We start from the raw sequence: 22080 nt of genomic DNA on the forward strand, positions 1-22080 counted from the left end.
CATATCAATATTATGCATAGCCATCATAACCTGGAAACAACCCAAATGCACTTCAATGGGTGAATGGATAAACAAACTTTGGAATGTCCATATGATGAAACGCTACTCAGCAAAATGAATGAACTATTGATACACGCAACAACTCAAATGAGTCTCAAAGGCATTATGCTGAGTGAAAGAAGCCAATCTCACAAGGTTACATGTTGTATGATTCTATTTACATGACATTTTCTAAAAGATAAAACTACAGTGATGGAAAACCGTCAGTGATTGTCAGGACTTATGGTGGGTTGAGAATGACTATAAAGGGACAGCATGAGGGAGTTTTTTAAGGTGATGAAGCTGTTCTCTTTCTTGATTGTGGTGGTGGTTACATGAATCTACATGATTTACAATTCACAGAATTGTACACCAAAAAAGAAGAAGCCCCATGCAATTTTATTGGAAGTTCATTTCAAAAGTAAGAAAATATTAGCTATCATATCATCATCAATCATTATACTTTACTGATTAACAAAAATATTCAGAATTATTTGTGAAATGGGATCTAAAAATCATTAAGGTCAATTTATGTCTGGTACAACAACTTAAATGTACAGAGAAAAAACAACAGCACTAAATGTAAAAGCTTTAAAACTTCTACTAACTCCTCTCTTTAATATTCTGTATCAGGATAATATGCTCCTTCTGGATCATTGCCTATAAACATTGTCATATACTGAATATGGAATTAAATAAGTGCTCAACTGGGACCCTAGGTTACATTCCTAAATCTAACACTGTAAGAAAACTCTCGACTTGCCTTTTGTGCCTAATTTTATCTTCCTCTTCATTGAGGTCATGTACTTGTCTGCACTTGTCTTTTTGTGGTATGCTGTGAAGGTTTAAAGCAAGGAGTTTCAAAGATAGGAAACAGAACAGATTCATACACCACCCGCCCTCCACCCCAAATACCAGGTACTGCTCTAAGTGATTTACATGTATTATCTCACTTAATCCTCTTAATAACCCTATAACATAGCTACTATTAATATTCTCATTTTACAGATGAAGATACTGAAGCATAGAGAGGTAACTTGCCTAGCATCTCATAGCTAGTAAGTGGGGGAGCCAGGATTTTCCCAGGCAGTCTGCCTCCAGAGTCCATGTTCTTAATCTTTATGCTAAACGTCTCTCCACAAAAGGCTATTCATTTGTTCATTCATTCCTTCCTTCACCACTGCTCTGCCATGTCTATAGTCTTTCTATTTCTAACAAATCATTCATCTATTCTCACGGCCTTAACATGTCATCTAAGGAGAATTGATTCCCAGTTCTATATATCTAGTTCTGACCTCTCTCCTGAGCTTCACTGCTGCATTTCCAACTGTCTCCTCAACATCTGCATTTGATGATCCTGCTATTCTCACAAAGTCAACATGTTTAAAATCAAACTCATCATCCTTCCTCAAAATTTCCCCATAAAGGTTTTCTTAAATTTGCCAATTGGTAAGTCACACAGCCTTGAAACCTCTGGATTATCTTTGACACATACCTCTCCATTGACCTCCTTCCTTCATTTTCAGTCAACAAGTTTTATTAGTCCTTCCCTTATAAACCTACCTCTCTCCAGTTTCACTGCTATCACTCTAGACCAAGTCTTCATGCCTAAATGACTATAATATCTCCTATCCATTCTCCCTGCTTCCAGTTCTTCCTCTCTCTAATCCTATGTATTGACCACCAGATTAATAATTTTCAAATATGGCTTTTATCATGTTACTTCTGGTTCAAAAACCTTCAATCATATTGAAACTAACTGATAACTAACTCTGTATAGGTCTATACTAGTCACCAAATACAGTTCAAAATTTTTAGCTACCTTTCTAACCTTGTCTCACATCTCCTCCATAGTAAGCACACTACGCAGTGCTCACACCATCTGTTGCAATTGAAATGTCAGTACCTCTCTTTTCTAAAGAATAGGTAGTACTAAAAGAACATTTAAATCTTACCTCCTCTGAGAGGCCTTCTTCAATCACACCAATACACAGTGGCCTTTGCCTCCTCTGAACTCCAACAACACTTAGCAAATGTATCTAGTATTGTCACTAAATGTTACATGTTTCTCTCTCCAACCAGACTATACTTGGCACAAGGTGAGGAACCATTTCTTAAACTCCGATGCACCTTCCACAGCGTCTAGCAAAACTTATCTGTCAAACTAAATCCTTCTTGTTAAGACACATACTATTTATCTATATATTTTGTGCTAATTTGTAGTTCAGCCTAAAGACCCTTCACAACCTAGCTTCGCCTCCTCTTCCTTCCAGTGTCAACTCCTGTCATTCCCTGCCACTCCTTCTACTCCTGCCACATTAAACTTCTCATTATTCCTTAGACACACCAGGTTCTTTCATAATCCTGTTGCTATTTACTATCTTTTATGTCCATTCCCCTTTATTTACCTGACAAATGCCCATTGATCCATCAGGAGTTAGTATAAATGTCAACTTCTGACTCCCCCAACTAGACTTAGATGCTCTGTATTCTGCGCTACCTCAGCATTTTATTCAAATCTCTGTAATAGTTTCCATGTTGTCATGCAACTAACTGTGCACATATTTGTCTCTCTTATGGTACTATACATTCCTCAAAAGTAGTGACAGTTTGTCTTTCCCCTATTCCCTTCACTAACTCTTCATATTTAATGCCCTGCTGTTTAATCTTTCGCTCAGTGAAAGAATATATCAAAGTCAGTGGGGATCACATACCTTGGTAATAAAGAGCCTTAAGGAAGGAGTGACGATCAGCTCCCTGAAATAAAGACTTTTCTATTTCCATTTCTCGCCGGGTCAGCTGTTTGCTCTTTGCAAATCTCTGTGGCAGGCAAAGAATGCGCTGACGCTCTGAGATCCTTTCTTCAATATCTTGAAGACGGTTCTGTATTGCTTCAGGAGTTGCCCTCAGTCTTGTCTTCTGAAACCAGAGGAATGAGACGGCATACATCATAGAGGACACAACCTGAACCTGACGATCTGGTATCTCAAGTAAAAAGATGACCTGGGCCCAGAAATGAGTGTTTACAGAAAGTGTTAGCTAAGAAGTCAAGGAACAGCTTCTCTTTTACCAATGTCTGCATTCTAAAAATCAAAGAAGATTCAGACACCAAGCTCAGTTTTGTGAGAACTAAAAATGAAAAGGCTCTCAATGCTAAAATGAAGAGATTTTGCTGTTTCCTCGAGGAGAAAAACAAACAAACAAACAAACAACAACAACAAAATTACCCCACTCACCTTTTCACCTGAAACATGGCTCTTCCAGATCAAGATTTCTGTTTCATTAAGCCCTAATTCCCTGAGAGAGGCAGTTTCCTGGTCCTTCTCATGCAGTGTCTGGAATTGGGACAAAGTCATAGTCCCAGCTGCTTCCTTCCCAAAGGGCTTGTACATAGTACCAGGAGCAAAGCTCTCTTTCTTAGACATACATCTGCAAAACATGCAGGAGGAGAGTAAGAACATCTTGAGGTTACTACCATTCACAAAAATGGAGGTTCTATACTGTAAGAGGTACAGTGAAACTCACTAGCAAATTTTCTTTTACATCTTATTTCTAAGCGACTGCAACAAAATGTAACTCCATCAATAGTCCCCTCATCCAGGAATAATAAACTAAATCAAAAAATATTTATTGAGTACTTACTATGCATCAGACACTCTGCTAGATACTAAGGATTTAATAGCTTTAAAAAAAAGATAAAAATGGCTCCTGCTTTTGTGGAAAAACAGTGAAACAGAGGCAAGTAAACAGGCAATGATAATATTGGGTTACAAGTGCTATGTTAAGGGAAATATGGGATGCTGTAGGAGGACATAAAATAGGTACTTGGCCCAGACTTAGTGAGATATGGGAGGCTTCCCAGAGGAAAAGACACAGAATCAAAACTCTGCCTAATACATTGAAGTCTGACAAAGAAAGGGAGGTGGGAGAGGAACATTCCATCTAGGCTTTAAGAGAGATCTGTCACCTGGAGGTGAGACTCTATGATACTCTCCGTTTGCAAAATCAATACCTACTCCTCAATGGAGACAGAAGTATCAAGTTGATGCTGAAGGAGGCTTTTCAGCTGCCTCTCCCCTTCTGTTTCCAGCTCCTCCAGGACATGCTCATCACTCTTCACACAGCTGTTTACCCTGGAGTAGATATAAGAATATATACAGAAAACAGTAGAGACTGTGAGTCTCAAAATATATTCCTTATCTATATTATCTACCATTAGAGATCCCATTTATTCAAAGACACTTCTCCAACAATTCATTGCCCTTTACCATTTAGTCCATGAACACTTACTAAATACCTGTCTACACAGAATGCGCTATGCTAGGTACTGAGGGAAGTCAAAGGTGTTTAAGACATAGTCTCTATCCTTAAGAAGGTCACAATCTATTTAGGGAGAAAAAACATGTATGTACGTGTTGTGTCGGCGGTGGGAGGAGAGAATAATAACACATAGAAGCATAGGCCAAATTAGTAGAAATTCACAGAAGAGAAAATTGGTAGAAAAAGGTGGTAAAGGAAGACTTCAGAAAGGTACTCTTACGCTGACATTGAAAAGTGTGTGATGAAGAAAAGGAAAACAGGAAAAGAGAGTACAAAGGGACAGTAATATATACTGAAGGATAATGAGAAGTAGTAATTTATCAAGCAGTTAAGTGACACAGTGCAAGTGATGGTTTAGACAGATGAATGTGGTTATAATATGCCATAGAGATTCAAAGGGAAGAAACAAGAACTAGTTATGAAACTAGTGAAGTATACAGTGATGAAGGTCTAGACTGAAATGGTAATAGTGAAAATGGAAAGAAAGGGTTAGATGAGAGAGGACTTTTGGAAGCAGAGGCAAGGAAGTCAAAGATAATCCCAAAATTTCAGTCTGTGTAACTGAGAGAACAATGGTACCAATGAAGGAAAGCCAAAGCTCTAGATGGAATAAATGATCTGGGAAAGGGAAAGTCAGTATTGTTTTAGTCATGTTGAGTCTAGTACCTTTTACAATAGAAACGCCAGCATGAAGTATCAGGAGTACTTCAAATACATGATTCTGAAGGGACAGCATGAGTGACTGGCTAAAGGGAAAATGAGAGATGAGAGTCCGAGGCTGAATGTATAAATCTTGAGTCATCTGTGATAACAAGATCTGGAGCTCTGAGGAGGAGATCTCCAAGGAGAGAATACAGAAAGAAATATGAAGATGGTCATAACATTTTTATAGCCTGGGCACCACTGTGTAGAAATCTAGGCCATGGCTAGCATGATCTAACTAAGTAATTAAAAACTCTTATTAGAGTGTAAAGAAATAACAGGGCCATTTAAGCATGAAACAAGAGATTATTTTAAAAAAATACAAAAAATGAATTAACTCCAGGAAAAAAACCAAATATCAAATAGTTTCCTTATAAAATAGCTCTTTCCTAGTGAGGTTATGATAAAGTCTAGAAAAACTAACATCCATAATTAAAAACAATATTCCCAGGCTCTAGAAAGACTTGGCCCTATTTTGGAAAATTCTAAATTATCTTTAGGCCCAAGGTGTTAAAAAATTCATTTTAAGTATCTCAATTTTTTATTACTTAGAATCCCAAAACTTCTTACTAAGTTTAAAGTTTCTAGACATCAACACACATGAATCTCAAAAAGAAATGTTGAGTAAAAAAATAAAGCAAGTCACGGAAAAATTAATGTATGTGTCCATTTGTATAAAGTTGAAAAATAGATAAAACTAGGAACATTTTGTTTAGGGATAAATTCATATGTACTAGAAACTATTTGCTTTTTTAAAAGCAAGGGAATCAGTAACGCAAAATTCCGGATAGTGGTCACCTCAGAGGGGAACAAAGGGAGGGAAAAGACACAGTAGACTTCTAAGGGACTGGCAATGTCCTATTTCTGAAGCTTGCAGTGGATGCGAACCTTTATTATTCTTTAAGCTGTATATATACATTATACATTATTTTGCATGGATGAGATACTGTTAAAAAAAAAAAACGTTAAAGGTTAGTTTCAGGCAGGGAAAGTCAAAAACGGTTTTTTAAAAGATGCAAGGCACTGACAGTGCAGGAAAACATATCAGTAAGAATTTTAAACGCACTGCACTATTCCAGAGTGATGATTCTACTTGCAGCGTGAATCTAAAAATTAATTTAAGCCTGTCAATAGTTGGGAGGCTCGGGCCATTTAGGCTCAAGCGGCCATTTACCTCAGGACCAGTAAGGGGAACTGAGCCCAGCAATGCCTTCCACCTCCCCTCCCCCCATCCCAAAAATCCAACCGCTTTGGTGCCCTCCTTCCACATTTAGAAACAAAGTACCGCTCCTTTACTTTAAGATTGGAAAGCTCTATATGGTTTCGGGGCCCGAGCAAGTAGTCTCCAACACACAGACGTTGCAAATAAATACGCTGGCCCCGAGCCTTTCTCAGGTGGAGGTGGCGGTAGGGGAGGACGAGGAGGGGTTGGCCCGAGGTACCTTCATCTCCGGCGCTGGGAATTGGTCAGCCTCAAACCCTTTTGCCTAGCTGGGTCCGTGTGAAACGACGAGGCCGCAGCACCCGGCCAGCTCCCGGGGCCCATGCCGGGAGGGCATACCCACAGCAGCCGGGCCCGGTGGCAGCCCTTCCTGACCTTCGCTCTGCAGGCCTGTTCAGCCCGTCTCCCCTCCTCCTGTCTCCTTTGTCGTCTTCCCGCTCCCACGAAATCGCATCCCGAGAACGTGCAATACCCAAACCAGAAAGCAATTGAAGCCATTTTCAAAAGAAAAAGTAGAACAGAGCTCCCCTTGCCGCCTGCTCTTCAGACAAGTCCTTACCTCTTCATGTTTCCACAGGCCCCTACCTCCAACTTGCGTAAATAGGCCGCGGACCTCAAGTCCCAGAACTCCGCGCGGCGGACTCTAAGGGGATTGTGATGGAGCATGGGGCTCTGGGAATTGTAGTAGCACAGAGCTATGGCGACAGAAAGAGAAAGTAGGTCTCCAGTGACAGGTATGCTGAACATTGTCCAAATATTGATTTTGAATTGCTCATCTAGGTTCAAAAGAAGACCCAAAATATCCAGCTCAAAAAACCGAGTCACCTTTGACTTTTTGATTCTCTCATTCATTACCACTAATTCCTGGCTCTTCTGTAATTTCCTTTGAACTTCTTATCAACACTGCTTTTCTTTCAAGAATTTATCCAGCCTACCTACCGTTTCCAGTAGAGCCTCTGCTTCATCCTTCATGATGTAGCCAGAGTCATCAGACACGAGTCTGACTATATCACCTGTATTAATGGTTCTCCTCTATCTGTAACAGAGACTTGAGAGTTTTGTCCACTTAGAATCAGAAGTCTGTGTGTATTCAGGTTCACAAATGTTTTACTGATAATTATGGTGAATCAAGAAAGAGGTATAGTATAGTGGTTAAAAGCATGGGCTCTTAGTTCCGAGAAATGGAAATGCAAATGTCTTTAAGTGTATGAAAAGATGTCCAATCTCACAAATTTTAAAGTGCACTGACTACCAGTACTCCTTAAAAATAGCAAGGTCATCAAAAACATGAGAATCTGTCACAGACAAAAGGAACCAAAGGAGTCATGATGACTAAAGTAATGTAGTATCTTGAATGGGATCCTGGAACAGAAAAAAAGACATGAGGTAAAAACTAAGGAAATGTGAATGAACTATGCTCTTTAGTTAATAACAAGGTTCGTTAGCTGTGACAAATGTACCAGTTATGCAAGGGAAACTGAGTTGCAGGTATGTGGAACTTTGTACTATGCAACCTTTCTGTAACTAAAACTGTTCTAAAACTTGAAGTTTGTTTTTAAAAGTACACTAAAGTACCATTTTTCACCTAACAGACTGGGAAAGATCCAAAAGTTTGATAACACACTTGTTTTATTGAGATTGTGGGGAAACAGGCGCTCTCAATACACTAGTGGTAGGAATATAAATTGGTACAACATCTATTGGGGGCAAATGAGGATACTACTAAAATCATAAATGTACATTCCCTTTAAAGCAGCAATTCAGTTATGAATAGAGTCCTCAATACTATATATCCTCTAACCTACTATCATTCCTTGCAACATTGTTTATAAAAACAGAAATGAAAATATCCAAGAACAAACTATGAAAATATATCATTCAGTGAAAAACTATGCAGCAGTTATAAAGATGACAAAGTTCTCTACGAACTGCTACTGAACAATCTCCAAAATATAGTTAGTGCAATAGCAAGATGCAGAACCATGTGTATACTATGCTTCTATTTGCATAAAAAGGGGAGCTCTAGTCACTTAAAAACTTACATATATGTGTTTTCTTGTATATGCACAAGATATCTTTGGGAGAACTTACAAACAAATGATGAGTGAATGCCTCCAGGTAGGGGAACTGGATGGCTGAGGGACAAGGGCAGAAATAATTCTTCATTGTATCTTTTTGTGCCCTTTGAATTTTGAACCCATGACTACATTACCTAGTCAATACCTTTTTAATTAAAGAGAAACCCTCTTACATCTCAAGGAGCCAAAGAAGAAAAGATTGTAGATAATGGTGGGGGGCGGGGCATACTACTTGGATTTGAATCTCACTTCTCAGTTGACAGTATAGCACAACAGGGTTTTAGAGGCAATCTGGACTTGAATTTTTACTCTGGTAAGTTACTAGACTGTGGGTTTCAGTAAGTTTCTTTAACTGGTCTAGGCCAGTTTTCTCATCTGTAAAATGGGGATACCTCCTAAGAATAGGGTGACTGTCAAGCACATACAAAGGTATGGCTTTAAAGTTATTCCATGATTGAGTGGTAATCTATGAGTAAACAGTCAAATGTTAATCAGTAGATTTAGACTTATTCAAACTGCTTTGTATTGCCATGCTCAAGTTAGAGCAAAGGACCAAAAAGCAGCTACTGAAAAACATTGTAGAATTTCCTGTCCTGAGAACTTCTATCAGATTGAAAATGTCATGGTGAGCTACCTAAGACCTATCATATGCAAATAACTGTGCTCTTGAAGCATAAAGGTGAATGACTGCAGGCATAACATGTACCACTTTGTAGCTTTGGCACAGAACATGAACTGAATATAAGTATAAACAAAATGGGGGTCACATCATCGCCTGCACCAGGTAAATCCTATACGGTGGTAGAGCTGAATTTTGTGGCTCAACCAATCTGTCTAAATTGACACATTGACAAGGAATTCACAAGGAAATGGAAAAATACACCAAGGTTGCTAGTGTGCTTATCCTCTGGGACGGTGGCAAAGGGTGGAACAAATATTATACCAACCATCACACCAAACTTGTGTACAACTTCTAATAAACATATAGCCTATTGATATTGAAATGATACACACTACATTGCAAATCCACTAGGTGGAATGAGTGGAAAATGAATAGCTAAGATACATATTCACATAGCTGTGGAATTGCAACTGGAAAGCAAGGTCATAAGAAGTACTCTACATACCTGTGTATAACTGTAACCAGTGCAAGTGATAGGTACAAAAAGATATTCAGAAAATTATACTAAAAAGAAAACCAGGCCATTTCTAATTCTGCCAAACGTGTTAACTGTGTAATAATAGCTATTCTGTTTCCCCCAACATCCTTCTCCCCAGCTTAGAAGGACATCAGACAGTGTATACAAAGCCTTGGAGATCTCTAGATGTTATACATGGGCACAGAGATCTTACCTAATTTCACAATTTTACCCCTAGAAGAATTTATGACAAACCGAAAAATATGCCTCATTTGTCTTTCTGACAATTTAACAAGGTTAGTTTAATTAATCCAGAAGCTCATTCTTAACAGAGACACATTTTTTGGGTTTGTCCTTTTTAGGTGCTTTGTTTGTGGCATGCTTCTGAAGACTACATTATGAAGCAGTTATGATTCCAAGATATGGAAGATGTTAAAACCAAAAATCTTCTCTTGAATCTACTCACCATCTAATATCAAGAGTAAACTGGGCCGGGCGCGGTAGCTCAGGCCTGTAATCCCAGCACTTTGGGAGGCCGAGGCAGGCGGATCACGAGGTCAGGAGATAGAGACCATCCTAGCTAACATGGTGAAACCCCGTCTCTACTAAAAATACAAAAAATTAGCCAGGCGTGGTGGGCAGGCATCTGTAGTCCCAGTTACTCAGGAGGCTGAGGAAGGAGAGTGGCGTGAACCCGGAAGGCGGAGCTTGCAGTGAGCGGAGATCATGCCACTGCACTCCAGCCTGGGCAACAGAGCAAGACTCCGTCTCAAAAAAAAAAAAAAAAAAAAGAGTAAACAACTGTGCAAGTCTTTCAAATTTCCCAAACGAAACAGCATAAATGCTGTTATAGAAACAAATATAGCATCTTTTCAAAGGATTAAAAAATGGGTATGTACTGGGATAGTGTCAACACTTTAAGAATTCTTCAGCTAATATGTCAGCTGGTTAACAATGGTTACAAGGGGCTGAAGACTCCAGTGCCTAACATAAATGGTGCTTTAACATCACTGGTAAAAATAGCTTATTTCTGTATTTCTGACCTTTTAATTAAGATTTGTTCAATGTGGCTGGGCACAGTGGCTCGCGCCTGTGATCCTGGCACTTTGGGAGGCCAAGGCGGGTGGGTCCTTTGAGCCCAGGGGTTCAAGACCAGCCTGGGTAACATGGCAAAACCCCGTATCTACAAAAAAACTCAAAAATTAGCCAGGTGTGGTGGTGTGCACCTGTAGTCCCAACTACTTGGTAGGCTGAGGTAGGAGAATCGCTTCAGCCCAGCAGGCAGGGGTTGCAGTGAGCTGAGATCATGCCACTGCATTCTAGCTTAGGTGACAGAGCAAGACCCTGTCTCAAAAAACAAACAAAAAAAATTTGTTCAACAGTGTCATTTCTTTACATGTTAGAAACGGTCAGAAAGAATCTTAGAGATGATTTAGTCCCATGTACAATTCCAGACAGTACATTGAGATCACCCTGTAAGTCTTAATAGCATTACTAGATCAATCTAGAAGCCAGTTGCCATCCTCTGGCATCTTCTATGTACTGGGAAAAACACTAGAACTCCCACTGAAGATAATGTAACAATAAGATAGTATAAGCAGTATTGTAGTTTCCTTTTTCTTTATTTTACTTAGGAAATATAGAATAAGCACTCTACTCACAGTGAAAAGACATAAAGGAATCTCAAAACTTCAGAGAAATGAAAACCAGTTTCTTCTCACAAAACAGTTTGGGAAACCCTAATATGATGCAACTTTTTCATTTATGGACAAAGATAATGCCCAAGATTAAATTATTTGTCCAGTTAATTAGGCAGGAACAAGACTAGAGTCACTGTTTCCTGTGATACACTATATTCTCATTACTGAATGTAGAACTTGTACACAGGCTACTTTACAAGAGTTGAATCTCCAAAAGCAATGGGAAAAAATGTCTTTAGTATTACTATTATCTAGGGTATAAGAGTAATAATACTGAACTGAAAAATTAGAGAGTACTAAAGATTATACTTAAAAGTTGTGTTTATCTACAGAAATCATCCACAAGATTATACGAGCTCTGTATTACTTTCACGTTCTATAATTCTGCGTGGTTACAAAAACTTACTGGATAAGAAGCTGCTGCTTGGAAAAGTTTGAGTAGAAAAAAAAGAGTCCATGTCAATTTTGGCATTTAGTCTGCTCATAAGACTGATCATGGCTAATATTCATTTCAAAAATATTTCTTCGTGTAATGTGTACCTGCCAGGATGGTCGCGTGCAATCAGTACAACAGCAAATTTAGCTCAGTAAATTCTAGGTGACTGAGCTCTATCCACTTAAAAATTTTAATAGTTAACTTCAGTATTACATTTTTTTTTTCAGGACATTACCTTTATTTATGACTTAGGTGAAACATGAAACACAGGAGAACAGACTGTTCCAAACCTAAGAAGAAGGCTTATTAAAAAAAAAAAAAAAGCAAACAAATACACAGAAATCACCAACTATAAATCATATGCTAAAACCAAATAAAATGCCGGTATAGCCATACATTAAAAATAACCGAATTCCTTGAAACTTACCTTTCCTTAACCTTTTAATAATAATCTACCCTAACTTGTCCTCCCTGCTCTGAATCTCTATAACACACTTTCTATAACTCATACTGTACTTCTTTATATTATCTATATTGTTTTTATACAGACAAGCATTAATTATATCTCAAACTAGAGAGGAGGTTCCTTTAAGAAGAAGAGACTTTACAGTATCTAGCACTATATATGTTGGCATGTACTTTTGGCAAACATCACCCTATGATTCAACTGGAGTGAGAAGGATGATGTGTACTGATGCCAGGGAGAGTAAGACATAAATTACACATACAGGGTCAACATCTAAGAGGTTGCTGTCTGGACAAAGGGGTTAGTATAATTTTGATTTTCTAATACTAAAAACTAAGGTATAATTCTCAACAGTACAATATTTAAATGAAAAAAAAAGGATGCACAATTCATTTACGATCAAGATGAAATATTAAGTATAAATACTACTCTATTTAACATCAGAATTTGTAGGTAATAATCCAGAAACGACATGCTGAAGATACGGTCATTCAATGAAAAGCAGTGTTGACATCGCGTGCATGCTCCTTGTGAAGACGATCCTCAAAAACCTGTGTTACCTCTTCTACCTTCCTTCGCAGCATGTCTATAGGAGAAAAAGTCACACAATCATTAATCTAAGGCCAAAATATCCCATGAACATAATTTACGTATTTCTTTCAACATATGAATAACAAAACTTTACATAGCAATTTCAATAGCTTTAAGTTTTAGAAAACACATAAGAAAAAAACACTCATCTATCTGTTTGGAAACTCTGAAAACAATGGACAAGACTTTTGTTTGTTTGTTTGTTTTGTTTTGTTTTTTTCTGCTCTCCCTAGCTTTCAGGCAAACAACTGTGTAGTTGACATTTATGTTTTGTTAGAATGAGGTGTTAACTGCTTTTTGACTTACTACACCCTAAAAGTGACATACAGGGTAGTCATTAAATTGGGAGTATAGGTTTTGGTGGGTCTTAGCTACCTATAAGCAAATGAGTGCACTGAGTATATTTACATTTCTGTTCTTTTCTAATAATGATTTATTTAACTTGGTGGTTCTTAAATTTTCTCAGGGGCCGAGTACCACAAAATACCATTAATTTTACCATATGAAACAGTAAATTTCTGCTAGTAAAACTAAGCTGTTGAAATAAGCATGATACTCTGAGTTTTTCTATTAACATGCACAAATAAACTTGGTCATTTGTTTAGTGTCCATTAATGGTTACTAGTGAATAAGCCATAACTGGTGCCCAAGAAGAAAAAGAATTTACAAGAGAAACACTAAAAACTTTAAACAATATACAGTTGACTCTTGGACAACATAGGTTTAAACTGCAAATTCACTATACATGAATTTTCTTCCACTTCTGCCACACTTGAGACAAGACCACCCTCTCCTCTTCCTCCTCACCCTGTTCAACATGAAGATGACAAGGATGAAGAACTTTATGATGATCCAATTCCACTTAAAAACTGGTAAATTTTTTTTTCTTCCTTTCTTCCTTATGATTTTCTTGACAACATTTTCTTTTTATCTAGCTTACTTTATCATGAGAATACAGTATATAATAATACATATAACATGCAAAATACGTGTTAATCGACTATGTTAGTGGTAAGGCTTCCATCAACAGTAGGCTATTTGTAGTTAAGTTCTGGGGATTCAAAAGTTATATTTGTTTTTTTACTGTGTGGGGATTAGTACCCCTAAACCCTCCATTGTTCAAGGGCCAGCTGTAATATACTTAAATTTTCTTCACCTAATTAGAAAAACCCTAATGTTACTCAGTTTTTAAAGTATAATACCTCATTTTATCTTATAAAGACATTCTGCAAGATCATGCTTTAAGGACAGTGATTTCAATGCTGGCTGTCTATAAAAGGCCAGAAAAACAGTATGTTGAGCCTGGCAAAATATATCTCCTTTTTGTTGTAATAACTAACTGTGGGGTGCAATTTTTTCCCCTAAATAACGTTTTTAATATGATGGAAGCACAGATGAGCACTACAACAAACCATTAACTTGAGATCAGAAGTGTCAACATAAGCACATTCTAGTAATTTGCTGATTGATACATATTAAATGCAAAGGGGTACATTTATAACGATTTTAAAAAATCAATAAACTATCAAGAAATACAAGTCAGCAATATTAAGAGAGCCTTAATATTAGCATTTTGTCATGTCTTCTCATTGAATTCCCAGGACTATTTCTGTATTAACATACTTTAATTTTTTAAGACTTTCATTCTTTAAGGGCAAAATCTGCACCTAGATACTTAATGCCCAGAATTTTGTTCCCATGGCAAGCATCAGTGATTGACTGGTTCCTGCTAGCAAATTAAATATGGCATACACATATGGACATTATTAAAAAATAATTGTACTAAACAATATGAAAATAAGAAAGCAATTTCATTCACAATAGCATCGAAAAGAATTATAATACTTAGGAATAAACTTAACAAATGAAGTATAAGACCTGTACATTGACAAAAAAATTGCTAAGAAAAACTAAAGAATATCTAAATAAGTAGAGATATATTCCATGTTCATGGATTGAAAGACTTGCTATTGTTAAGATGGCAATTCTCCACAAACTGATCTACAGATTCAATGTAATCCCTATGAAAATTCTAGCAGGTTCTTTTTATAGAAATAGACAAGCTTATTTTAAATGTATATGGAGAGGCAAAGGATCCAGAAAAAAACAATCTTGAAAAATAAGAACAAACTGTAGGACTTAACACTATCTGATTTTATTTTATTTTATTTTATTTTATTTTATTTATTTATTTTTTTTTGATGAAAGGGAGCTTTTGTTTTTATTTTAAAAATAAAAACAAAATAACACTATCTGATTTTAAAACTTAATCAAGTAACCAAGACAGCATGATATGGGCATATAATAGCCATAGAGATCAATGAAACAGAAACAAAGTCCAAAAATAAAACCTTAAAAGGTACCAAGGCAATTCAATGATAGAAATCATAATCTTTTTCAACAGATGGCTCTGGGACAACTGGATATCTACATCCAAATGAAATCAAACCCCCACCTTTAACTATATACAAAAATCAACTCAAGATGGATTATCAATCTAAATGTAAGCACTAAAACTATATTTTAATAACAAGAGGCTGGGTGCCGTGCTTCACACCTGTAATCCCAGCACTTTGGTGGGCCGAGGCAAGAAGATCACCTGAGGTCAGGAGTTCGAGACCAGCCTGGCCAACATTGTGAAACCCTGTATCTACTAAAAATACAAAAATTAGCCAGGTGTTGTGGTAGGTGCCTGTAATCCCAGATACTCAAGAGGCTGAGGCAGGAGAATCATTTGAACCCGGGAGGTGGAGGTTGCAGTGAGCCGAGATTGTGCCATTGCACTCCAGTCTGGGTGACAAGAGAGAAACTCCATCTCAAAAAAAAAAAGAAATGGTCCTGGGAAAATTGGCTAGCCATAAGTAGAAAGCTGAAACTGGATCCTTTCCTTACTACTTACACGAAAATTAATTCAAGATGGATTAGAGACTTAAATATTAGACCTAATACCATAAAAACCCTAGAAGAAAACCTAGGTAATACCATTCAGGACATGGGCATGGGCAAGGACTTCATTTCTAAAACACCAAAAGCAACGGCAACAAAAGCCAAAATTGACAAATGGGATCTAATTAAACTAAAGAGCTTCTGCACAGCAAAAGAAACTACCATCAGAGTGAATAGGCAACCTACAGAATGGGAGAACATTTTTGCAATCTACTCATCTCACAAAGGGCTAATATCCAGAACCTATAAAGAACTCAATCAAATTTACAAGAAAAAAACAACCCCATCAAAATGTGGGCAAAGGATATGAACAGACACTTCTCAAAAGAAGACATTCATACAGCCAACAGACACATGAAAAAACACTCATCATCACTCGCCATCAGAGAAATGCAAATCAAAACCACAATGAGATACCATCTCACACCAGTTAGAATGGCAATCATTAAAAAATCAGGAAACAACAGGTGCTGGAGAGGATGTGGAGAAATAGGAACACTTTTACACTGTTGGTGGAACTGTAAACTAGTTCAACCATTGTGGAAAACAGTGTGGCGATTCCTCAAGGATCTAGAACTAGAAATGCCATTTGACCCAGCCATCCCATTACTGGGTATATACCCAAAGGATTATAAGTCATGCTGCTATAAAGACACATGCACACGTATGTTTATTGTGGCACTATTCACAATAGCAAAGACTTGGAATCAACCCAAATGTCCATCAGTGACAGACTGGATTAAGAAAATGTGGCACATATACACCATGGAATACTATGCAGCCATTAAAAAGGATGAGTTCATGTCCTTTGTAGGGACATGGATGCAGCTGGAAACCATCATTCTCAGCAAACTATCGCAAGAACAGAAAGCCAAACACCGCATGTTCTCACTCATAGGTGGGAATTGAACAATGAGATCACTTGGACACAGGAAGGGGAACATCACACACTGGGTCCTATTGTGGGGGGGGGGGGAGGGGGGAGGGATAGCATTAGGAGATATACCTAATGTAAATGAAGAGTTAATGGGTGCAGCACACCAACATGGCACATGTATACATATGTAACAAACCTGCACGTTGTGCACATGTACCCTAGAACTTAAAGTATAATTAAAAAAAAAAAAAAGAAATGTTCATCAACTGATGAATGGATAAACAGAATATGGTATGACTGTACAATGAAATGATACACAGCAATAAAAGAGAATTAAATACTGATATATGTTACAACATAGATGAACCTTGAAAATATGTTAAATGAAAGAAACCAGACACAAAAGGCCACATATAATATGATTCAATCTACGTAAACTCTCCAGAAAAGGTAAATCTATAAAGACAGAAAGTAGATTAGTGGTTGCATGGGGTTTGGGATAGAAATGGGGAATAACTGCAAATGGCCAAGAGAAAATTTTGGCGGTAACAAATGTGTTCTAATACTGGATTGTTTGATGTCTGTACAACTCTATAGGCCTAACTAAATGGCTATTGGTTAAGGTGGTATATTTGTGTATTTAAAAATATTTTAAAACAATTATTTGTTATTCTCAAAAGATTTTGGTGAAGCTGCTTCCAGCCAGTGTCATTCTGTTTTGGAGACAGATGTTTTCTTCAACTTAGCCTTTTGCAAATACTTTAGGTGAAGATTCAAAAAAGATTATGAAAAGAGATTTAGTCATTAAACCCAGACACAGATTTCTAGAAACTGTAATTAATGCTTTAAAAAAATTTTAAGTTATACATATAAAAATTATTAGATGAGATTAAATTCATTGTCAAAGAATACAATGTACTTTCATAAGCAATGCTATATAGTATATCTCTCATTTCTAGAAAAAAATTGAGGCAGTGAGAGAAAAAAATATCCTGACAGGAAAATAGTTAAAGACACAAATAGGTACCTTATAAAATGACACACAAATTATTTATAAACATTTTAGAAATACTCAACCTCAATAGTAACCAGAGGAATGCAAATTCAACCAGGAATATATTATTTTAACCTATAAATCTTGGCAAAGAATGATCATCATGGTGGTGGTGGTGGTGGTGGTGGTAGTGATTACAGGAGTGGTACCGGAAAGAGTGCAGAAAAATGGGTCCCCCCTAATGAATTTCTGGTGAAAATATAAATTAGTACAACCTACCTGGAAGGATATATACCAAAAGCTTTTAAAACAGACATTACTACTGATTTACCATTTTAACTTCTAAGAATTTTATTTATGTCCAGTAATCATGGATGTACACCTTAAAATTTACCTCCAGCTAGGTTTTTACTGCAGCATGATTTAAAACAGCAAAAAGTTTGAAACATTAACTAATACCTAACAATGGGCTATTAACTAAACAAACTACAGTATATCCATATAATGCAATATTTAGCAGCCATTAACATGTAGAATGTTTAATAACATGGAAAGATGGTCATGTACACATGTCTGTAGCTTTGTATCTCTTTCTCCACCAAAAGCTAAATACAGTATGCTGTGTAAATATCAGGCGACAAATAAATTGAAACCATATATTGGACCCCAAGCTCATGCCGGGCATTGCTAAATTCTGAAGATACAAAAATAATTAAGATATTATCTCTATCAAGAAGCTCAAATTCCAGTAAACAGACATGTAAATAAATAACTAAAATGTTATATGATAAATGCTAATACTACATTAGGTAGAACACAGCATGGATACAAAGAAGGGGATAAACAACTATTAGAATGATGAGCCAAGGAAGTCAAGGAAGGCTTCATAAACCATCTTGACATGGAAGCAGCTACCAGGCAGACGATGATAGGGTAGAGTACTCCAGGCAAAAGAAACTGAACATCCGAAAATACAGAAGAGGAAATAACATCAGGCGTTTAGAAAACCATAAATACTTCTTCGAGATGAGGCTAGAGAACCAGGTAGGGGTTAGATTATGCAGGGTACTTTGTATATTATACAAAGAATCGAATTTATCATTGGGCAATGGGAACTAGTGAAGGGTTTTAATAAAGAGATGACTAGAATAGAGCGTGACTTTATCAAGATCATCTTGACAGTATTGTGAAAGTGAATTAGAATGGGGGGGGAGGAGACCACTAAGGTCACCAGTTAGAGATCAAGCAAATGCATTTATCACTGCTCCATTTCAAAACATTTGTAAAATAGCAGTAAAGATATTTTTAAAAGAAGAAGAAAAAGACAAAAACATAATATCATGAGGACAAAAACAAGAAAAGGAGACAACAAAAAAACTATGAAATTTGCAACTGGATTTGTACAAGAGAACCCTAGAAAGAATATGGAATTAGTAGAGCTAGGTAATTCAAAGTGGTGTTGAAAGTGGAGCTAAAAACAGAACTGGGAAAAATATAAGAAACAGACCCCTCCTCTCTTCCACATCCTACATCTGGGCAATTCTCCCTACCCAACTCCTGGAGATAATTTTCCTTTGGAGAGGGTAAACCAAATAAGCTGTGGATCAGGGACACCAGGCAGAGCAGAGGGCAAGTATTCTGTACCAAAGCAGGAATTAAGTCAAAGTTATACAAGGGATAAAGTAAAAGCCTACAAACTGAACAGAGCCTGCAGTCTCTTCTCCAACAGTTCTCAGAACACTGGCTTAACACCAGGCTTATCTCTAGCCAGGAGCTGGAAGTTTCTTCCCCAGAGAATTTGACCAGCTAAAGAGATAAATCCTGAAGATAACAGTTAGAGGTCCCCCAATGAAAAGGTCTAGACAAATTATCCTATAATAGTAAGTTAACAAGCCCCACCTACAAAACTTTTCAGTGTATCATTCTTGAATATAAATGGACAACCAAGAATCACCAGATATTTGAGGAAAGCCTCTAACACGAGAAAGACTGAAACAAAACAGAAATATAAAGAAAGCTAAAAGGTATACTCCAGAAAGAATAAAATATACATTTTAAAAATCATTAATATCCTCAAAGAGATAATACTGAACTCATGAAATAAGAACAGGATGCTATTTACAAAGTACATATACATAATCATAAAACAACACAACAAGCTCTTGCAAGATTAAACTTATAGCAGAAATCAAAGATCTGTAGAAAGACAAAAACTTGAGTACATACCCCAGAAAATTTAACAAAAATATAACGAGAAAATAGGAGAGAAATTAAATTTAGATCAGTCCACGGCATCAAACATTAGAAAAAGAGTATTTCCAGAAAGAATGAGCTAAAACTTAATTCAAGAAAATAGACCCAAACTGAAAGAAATGAATTCCTTGAATCAGCAATAATGGGCTCAGTGGATGAAACAGATCCACACCAAAACACATCATCTGATACTTCAGTATTTTGAGGAAGACCCTAAAACCTTCCACTGAAAAACACAATGGAAAGTTCACATGAGGTTCAGGAATCAAAACGGCCTTCAAAGTTAGAAAACAACAGAACAACTTCTTCAAAAGTTCCAGGGAAAATTATTTCCAAGCTAAAATTCAATACCCAATATTATCTATTAGATGTGAGGGTAGAATAAATACCTTTTCAGACAGGCAAGGTCTCAAAAAGTTTACTTCCTATGCACTCTTTCTGGAAACTGCTAAAAATGTGCTATATCAGAAACAAGGGAATAAACCAAGAAACAGAAGTGTAAGTAAGAGCCATGAAACTGGAGAACCAACAAAGAGTAGAGGCAATACAAGAATGCTATAGAAGGGAGACCATAGCTGAGCAGCAGACCAAGAAAGCAACAATTACGGATTGTAATATAGAGATTACAGGACTCTGGCAGAGATGAATCAAAGATGCAACTGATAGATTTAAAGTAAAAGCAGGGACTTAAAGAACAAATTATTGAAAGTATATAGAACACTAAGCAAATAAAGAAATAAGATTCAAAGGAAAATAAAACTTGTAAAAGGAAGAAGACATAATATAGTATGCTACATGGCCAGGCTGCAAATAACATTTATGCAATCATAATTCAACTATTAAATATTGCTCTATGTGAAATTTATAATATATACATATTAGGATGAGGAAAATGTGTGTGTGTATATATATGTATATATGATATAAAAGAGTTAAATCCTCCCCTCCACCCATTTTGGAAAGTCAGTAGAGAAGGCCTAATATGGAAAAACTAAAAAGTAACACTACATGATATTTTAAAATATACAAATAAATAGTTGCAAAATTTAGCTAAAATAATTGAAAGTGATTGCCCTAGGGAGTAAGAAAATAAGGTATGGACAAGGAGCTGATGTTTTTCATAAACCTGAAAAAAATTATATTTTCAAGGTGGGGGACAAAGAAAGCCTGAAATAGGGATGTGGTAGTGGGAAACTAGTGAAGACAAAGGATTCAAGAGCCATTTAAGCATTATAATCATCATCACTTACTGAATAAATAGAAATAGCCTGCTTTAGATTCCTGAGTAAATAGCAGTAGTCTTTTGCTGAGAAAAAGAAAAGGAGTTACAGATCTGGGAGAGCCCAGAGAATATGAAAATAATGAGTTTAGTTTTAGACAAGTTTAATTTGAGCCTTTGGGATATCTATGTGCAGATGTTTGTTAACATGGAGCTTTATAATGGATAGTAAAAGAACCATTAGTGAAATTGACAGTTGGAGATAACAACTAGGGTTTTTAAATTGCTGATTATCAGAAATGCCTTAAAAGAGAATGCAGGGCCCGTACTCAAGATGGTGGCTCCGGGAGGGCGTGGCCAGTGACTAGGAGGCGAGGCAACGCGGACCAAGGCGGCGGCCAACTAGCGGGGTCTGGAGGACGGAGAAAAGGAGGAAGACGAGGAGCAGTTAGTTCTAGTGGAATTATCAGGAATTATTGATTCAGACTTTCTCTCAAATGTGAAAATAAATGCAAGGTTTTGGGCACTGACACTGAGAGGCCCATTCTGCAAGTGGACAGCTGTGTCTTTGCTGGGGAGTATGAAGACACTCTTGGGACCTGTGTTATATTTGAAGAAAATGTTGAACATGCTGATACAGAAGGCAATAATAAAACAGTGCTAAAATATAAATGTCATACAATGAAGAAGCTCAGCATGACAAGAACTCTTCTGACAGAGAAGGAAGGAGAAGAAAACAGGTGAGGTGGAATGGCTGCAAATAAAGGATAGTGATTTCTCCTATTGACCCAACATGATTTGTAGCTTTCTACATGAAAATGAAGACAAAGAAGTGGTAGCTTCAGCCCCAGATAAATCTTTGGAATTGGAACGGGAAGAGATTCAAATGAATGACAGTTCAAACCTGAGTTGTGAACAGGAGAAACCAATGCTCTTGGAAATGGAAGATTCTGGTCCTCTTATTGATATACCTTCTGAGACAGAAAGTTCTGTTTTTATGGAAACTCAAATGCTGCCTTAGAAATCATTCCTAGATGAAATGTTTCTCATAACTTGTCAATAACTTTTTAGAGTTCTTACATAAAAATAATTGCTGTG

The 22080-nt window shown here is 36.9% G+C and overlaps 2 protein-coding genes and 1 pseudogene across 5 annotated transcripts in view; 1 reads left to right on the forward strand and 2 right to left on the reverse strand.

Annotated features, from left to right (window-relative positions):
• RBM41 (RNA binding motif protein 41) overlaps window positions 1-6922 on the reverse strand; it is a 55130-nt gene extending 48208 nt beyond the window's left edge. For 2 of the 4 annotated variants that reach the window (XM_025373571.1, XM_025373570.1), the window contains exons 1-5: window positions 6843-6922; window positions 4056-4172; window positions 3276-3468; window positions 2754-2958; window positions 803-874 (exon numbers count right to left, since the gene is read on the reverse strand). In XM_025373571.1, the coding sequence (XP_025229356.1) occupies window positions 803-874; window positions 2754-2958; window positions 3276-3468; window positions 4056-4172; window positions 6843-6850 (595 nt within the window). In that variant the 5' untranslated portion in view covers window positions 6851-6922. The remainder of the gene's footprint in view (window positions 1-802; window positions 875-2753; window positions 2959-3275; window positions 3469-4055; window positions 4173-6842) is intronic. The other 2 variants (XM_025373573.1, XM_025373572.1) reach the window with 1 other exon arrangement.
• Window positions 6923-11748: 4826 nt separating this feature from the next.
• On the forward strand, window positions 11749-22003 carry LOC112615226 (annotated as a pseudogene).
• Window positions 11809-22080, reverse strand: part of NUP62CL (nucleoporin 62 C-terminal like) — an 83210-nt gene continuing 72938 nt past the window's right edge. Inside the window, exon 9 of the mRNA XM_025372595.1 lies at window positions 11809-12688. The gene's annotated coding sequence lies outside the window, so the exon portion shown is untranslated. The remainder of the gene's footprint in view (window positions 12689-22080) is intronic.

This window comes from Theropithecus gelada, chromosome X (assembly GCF_003255815.1).
Source record: "Theropithecus gelada isolate Dixy chromosome X, Tgel_1.0, whole genome shotgun sequence".
Classification (NCBI taxonomy): domain Eukaryota; kingdom Metazoa; phylum Chordata; class Mammalia; order Primates; family Cercopithecidae; genus Theropithecus; species Theropithecus gelada.